The sequence below is a fragment of the Actinia tenebrosa genome, unplaced genomic scaffold (genome assembly GCF_029948245.1).
Source record: "Actinia tenebrosa isolate PJP-AT-01 unplaced genomic scaffold, QUT_ActTen_1.0 PGA_scaffold16__25_contigs__length_10494907, whole genome shotgun sequence".
Classification (NCBI taxonomy): domain Eukaryota; kingdom Metazoa; phylum Cnidaria; class Anthozoa; order Actiniaria; family Actiniidae; genus Actinia; species Actinia tenebrosa.
In genome coordinates this window covers 3788828-3792008 of record NW_028292576.1, presented here as the reverse complement: position 1 = coordinate 3792008, position 3181 = coordinate 3788828, and the positions used below count along the sequence as shown (strand labels likewise).

General features: G+C 36.7%; 2 protein-coding genes across 2 annotated transcripts; both read left to right on the top strand.

Moving 5' to 3' along the window:
- On the top strand, positions 1–1187 carry LOC148910597 (uncharacterized). Its single transcript, XM_089031302.1, has one exon. It carries the CDS (start codon positions 306–308, stop codon positions 1185–1187), a length of 882 nt encoding a protein of 293 aa, XP_088887428.1. The 5' UTR covers positions 1–305.
- Positions 1188–1319: 132 nt separating this feature from the next.
- On the top strand, positions 1320–3181 carry LOC148910596 (uncharacterized). The gene is made up of 3 exons (XM_089031431.1): positions 1320–1448; positions 1819–3072; positions 3158–3181. Exons 1-3 carry the CDS (start codon positions 1320–1322, stop codon positions 3179–3181), a joined length of 1407 nt encoding a protein of 468 aa, XP_088887557.1.

Here is a 3181-nt window from a genome sequence, read left to right as displayed (position 1 = left end):
AAGACAAAGCTCACAACGCAATAACGTATAAAGTGAGTACCGATGACAAGGAATGCTCCGTAAGATTCTACACATCATCACTTAGACTGAAAATCTTTGGGCCAAATCAAGAATGCCTTAGGAATAAGTTTCATGAACTTCTTCCAAGCAAGAATGATGGTCCTGCAGAAAAAGGAGTTGAGCCTTCACAACCGACTGATTCTGAAATTGCCTCATTATTATTCGGTTTACTGACTGACTTGCGTAAAGAAATAAGTTTATTGAAAGACACTTTCCAAAACGGAGAGAACTTTGATATCCAACAAATGAAGAAGGAAAACGATGATTCTCGTAAAATTATCTGTAATCTTCAGGAGGAAATTAAAATTCAAAAACAGCAAGTATGCAAATTACAAGACGAAAAAGCCAGCTTACTAACAGCGTTGAGGCTAGTTACGAAAGAAAACGATCAATGTAAGAACAATGATCAATGCAAGAACAATGATCATACGGAAACTAAACAAGCTACTGTAGTTGATCTTACGACCCCGGAGAGTAGTATGAGTGACACAATGAATGAATCTCATTGTAACTGGAAAAAGGTACAAAGGAAACAAAAAAAGGCCAAGCAACAAAAGATAACACCAAAGAACAAAGCTGAGAAGAAGCTACCTACTAATAACCAGGACCATTCGCTTCAAGACAGAAACAAAACTAGTACAGTTATAATTGGAGATTCTATAATATCGAAGCTCGAAGGTTGGAAAATGTCAAGCAAGACAAACAGAGTTAATATAAAACCCTTCCCAGGGGCCACAGTGGAGGATATGGAGGACTATATAAAGCCAATAATCAGAAGGAAACCTAATAATCTTATTGTACATATTGGTACAAATAATCTTAAGTCTGATGAATCAAAGGCCATTGCAGAGAGGATAGTTGGAATCTGCGAATCTGTGGAACAACAGCTGCCGTCTTGTGAAATAGCGATATCTGAATTAGTCATTCGCCAAGACTCGAGTCTCCTTGAAACAGCAAGAAAGGATGTGAACAAATCGCTTAGAGCCTTCTGCAACGAACGGGAATGGGACTATATTTCTCATAATGTAACAGAGAAAGGACTTAACACCAAAGGACTGCATTTAAATCGTGCAGGAATAGGAATCCTTGCGCAAGATTTCAATAAATATCTTAAATCTAAAGCATGATTAAAAGGTAAGGAACCACTAGACGAAACAGATTCCTCTATTCATTCCTCTAGTATTGTCTCAAATACTAATATTGATAAGTCTGACGGTGATAATAGACCTCATTCTATTCCTAATGTTAGAGGTTTTAAAATGGCCTCTTTAAATATAACTAGTCTTGTAGCTCATATAGATGAACTGAGATCATGGGTCATTCAGCAAAATTTTGATCTTCTTTGCATAAATGAGTCAAGGCTCGATCCATCAATCCCAAGTTCAATGGTGAGCATCGAAGGCTATGACATCCATAGGTCTGATAGAAACCGCAATGGAGGGGGAGTTTGTTTATACTTGAAAAAGGGCGTAAATGGGAAAAACCGTAGTGACTTAACTGATGATAAAGTAGAGTCCCTGTGTTTTGAAATCACGAAGCCAAATAGCAAGTTTTTTTGCAGTTTTAGCCTGTTATAGGCCTCCTAATTATGATACACGCTCATTTTTCAATATATTTGAAAATGTGTTAACAAAAATAGATTCTGAGTTTAAGGAAATTTATATCCTAGGGGATTTAAACTGTGATTTATTATCTACTAATATTAATCAGCAAACCCGCTATTTGAATACGACTGCTGAATTGTTTCAACTTACGCAGTTAATCACTGAACCGACTAGAGTCACTGAAAAAAGTAAAACCCTCATTGATGTGATCTTAACGAATAGCCCAGATAGGGTAGTCCGAAGTGGAGTGGTTCACATTGGTATCAGTGACCATAGTCTGGTTTATACAATACGGAAAATAGCAATTCCGACAAACAACAATCACTGTAAGATCTCATTTAGATCGGCTAAAAACTTTGACTCCGACAAGTTTCTTATGGATTTAGCAACACTCCCTTGGGATTGTTTGAATAATAAGGAAAGCCCGGATGACATGTGGGACAGATGGAAAGAGTTATTTCTCTCTGTTCTTGACTCGCACGCTCCGATCAAAACAAAACGAATAAGAAACAAGAAGTCTCCCTGGATGACAACTGATTTGAGGAAAGCTATGTACGATAGAGATAAAATGAAACAAAAAGCTACTCAAACGAATTCGAGGGACGACTGGAGTGATTATAAGTCTATTAGAAATCGCGTCAACAACGAGATAAAAAGAGCCAAGAAGTCATATTATGAAAATCATTTTGCACAAAATTCAAAAAACTCAAAGGAGGTCTGGAAAGCTATTAATGAAGTCCTCTCACGAAGGACTAAATCTGGCTCTTATGTAACATCTATCAAAACAGGTGATACATCGATGAGTGACTCGAAAGAAATAGCTGAGGTATTCAATTGTCATTTTTCTGAAATTGGGACTAAATTAGCTTGTTTAATTCCCGATGGACCGACTGCTTATAATGATTATTTAATTAGAATTGGCTCAACATTCACCTTACGACACACATCAGTTGATGAACTTACGAAAATCATTAATTCTATTGACGTTAAAAAAGCGACAGGTCTTGACGGTATACCATCTCATTTCATCAAGATTGCTTCACCAGTAATAAGTCAATCACTAGTGAAGCTATTCAATCAATCAGTTGATAAAGGGATTTTTCCTAACGGCTTGAAACTTGCGAAAGTTACGCCAATTCATAAAGCTAATGACAAAGATGATTTGAATAATTACCGTCCCATTTCGGTCTTACCTACTATTGCTAAGATTTTCGAGAGAATAGTTTTTAACCAGTTATATGAGTATCTAAACTCAAATAATTTACTTTCTCAAAAGCAGTCGGGATTTAGACCGCTTCATTCGACTACTACTGCACTCCTAGAAGCCACAACGGAGTGGCTTACCAATATGGATGACGGTAAATTGAACTGTGTCACTTTCCTAGATTTTAAAAAAGCTTTTGACACAGTAAATCACTCTATACTTCTCCAAAAATTATACTATTATGGGATTGCAGAAGAGTCGATAAAGTGGTTCAAATCTTACCTCACAGATCGTAGTCAGAGATGCTACATAA

What these genes read in the sequence shown, in the direction of transcription:
- LOC148910597 (XM_089031302.1), top strand. Translation starts at nt 306, where the DNA reads ATGAAGAAGGAAAACGATGATTCTCGTAAAATTATCTGTAATCTTCAG.
- LOC148910596 (XM_089031431.1), top strand. Translation starts at nt 1,320, where the DNA reads ATGGCCTCTTTAAATATAACTAGTCTTGTAGCTCATATAGATGAACTG. An exon ending in CATCAATCCCAAGTTCAATG is followed by an intron (nt 1,449 to 1,818) that starts GTGAGCATCGAA and finishes CAACTTACGCAG; the next exon opens with TTAATCACTGAACCGACTAG. An exon ending in TTAAAAAAGCTTTTGACACA is followed by an intron (nt 3,073 to 3,157) that starts GTAAATCACTCT and finishes CTTACCTCACAG; the next exon opens with ATCGTAGTCAGAGATGCTAC.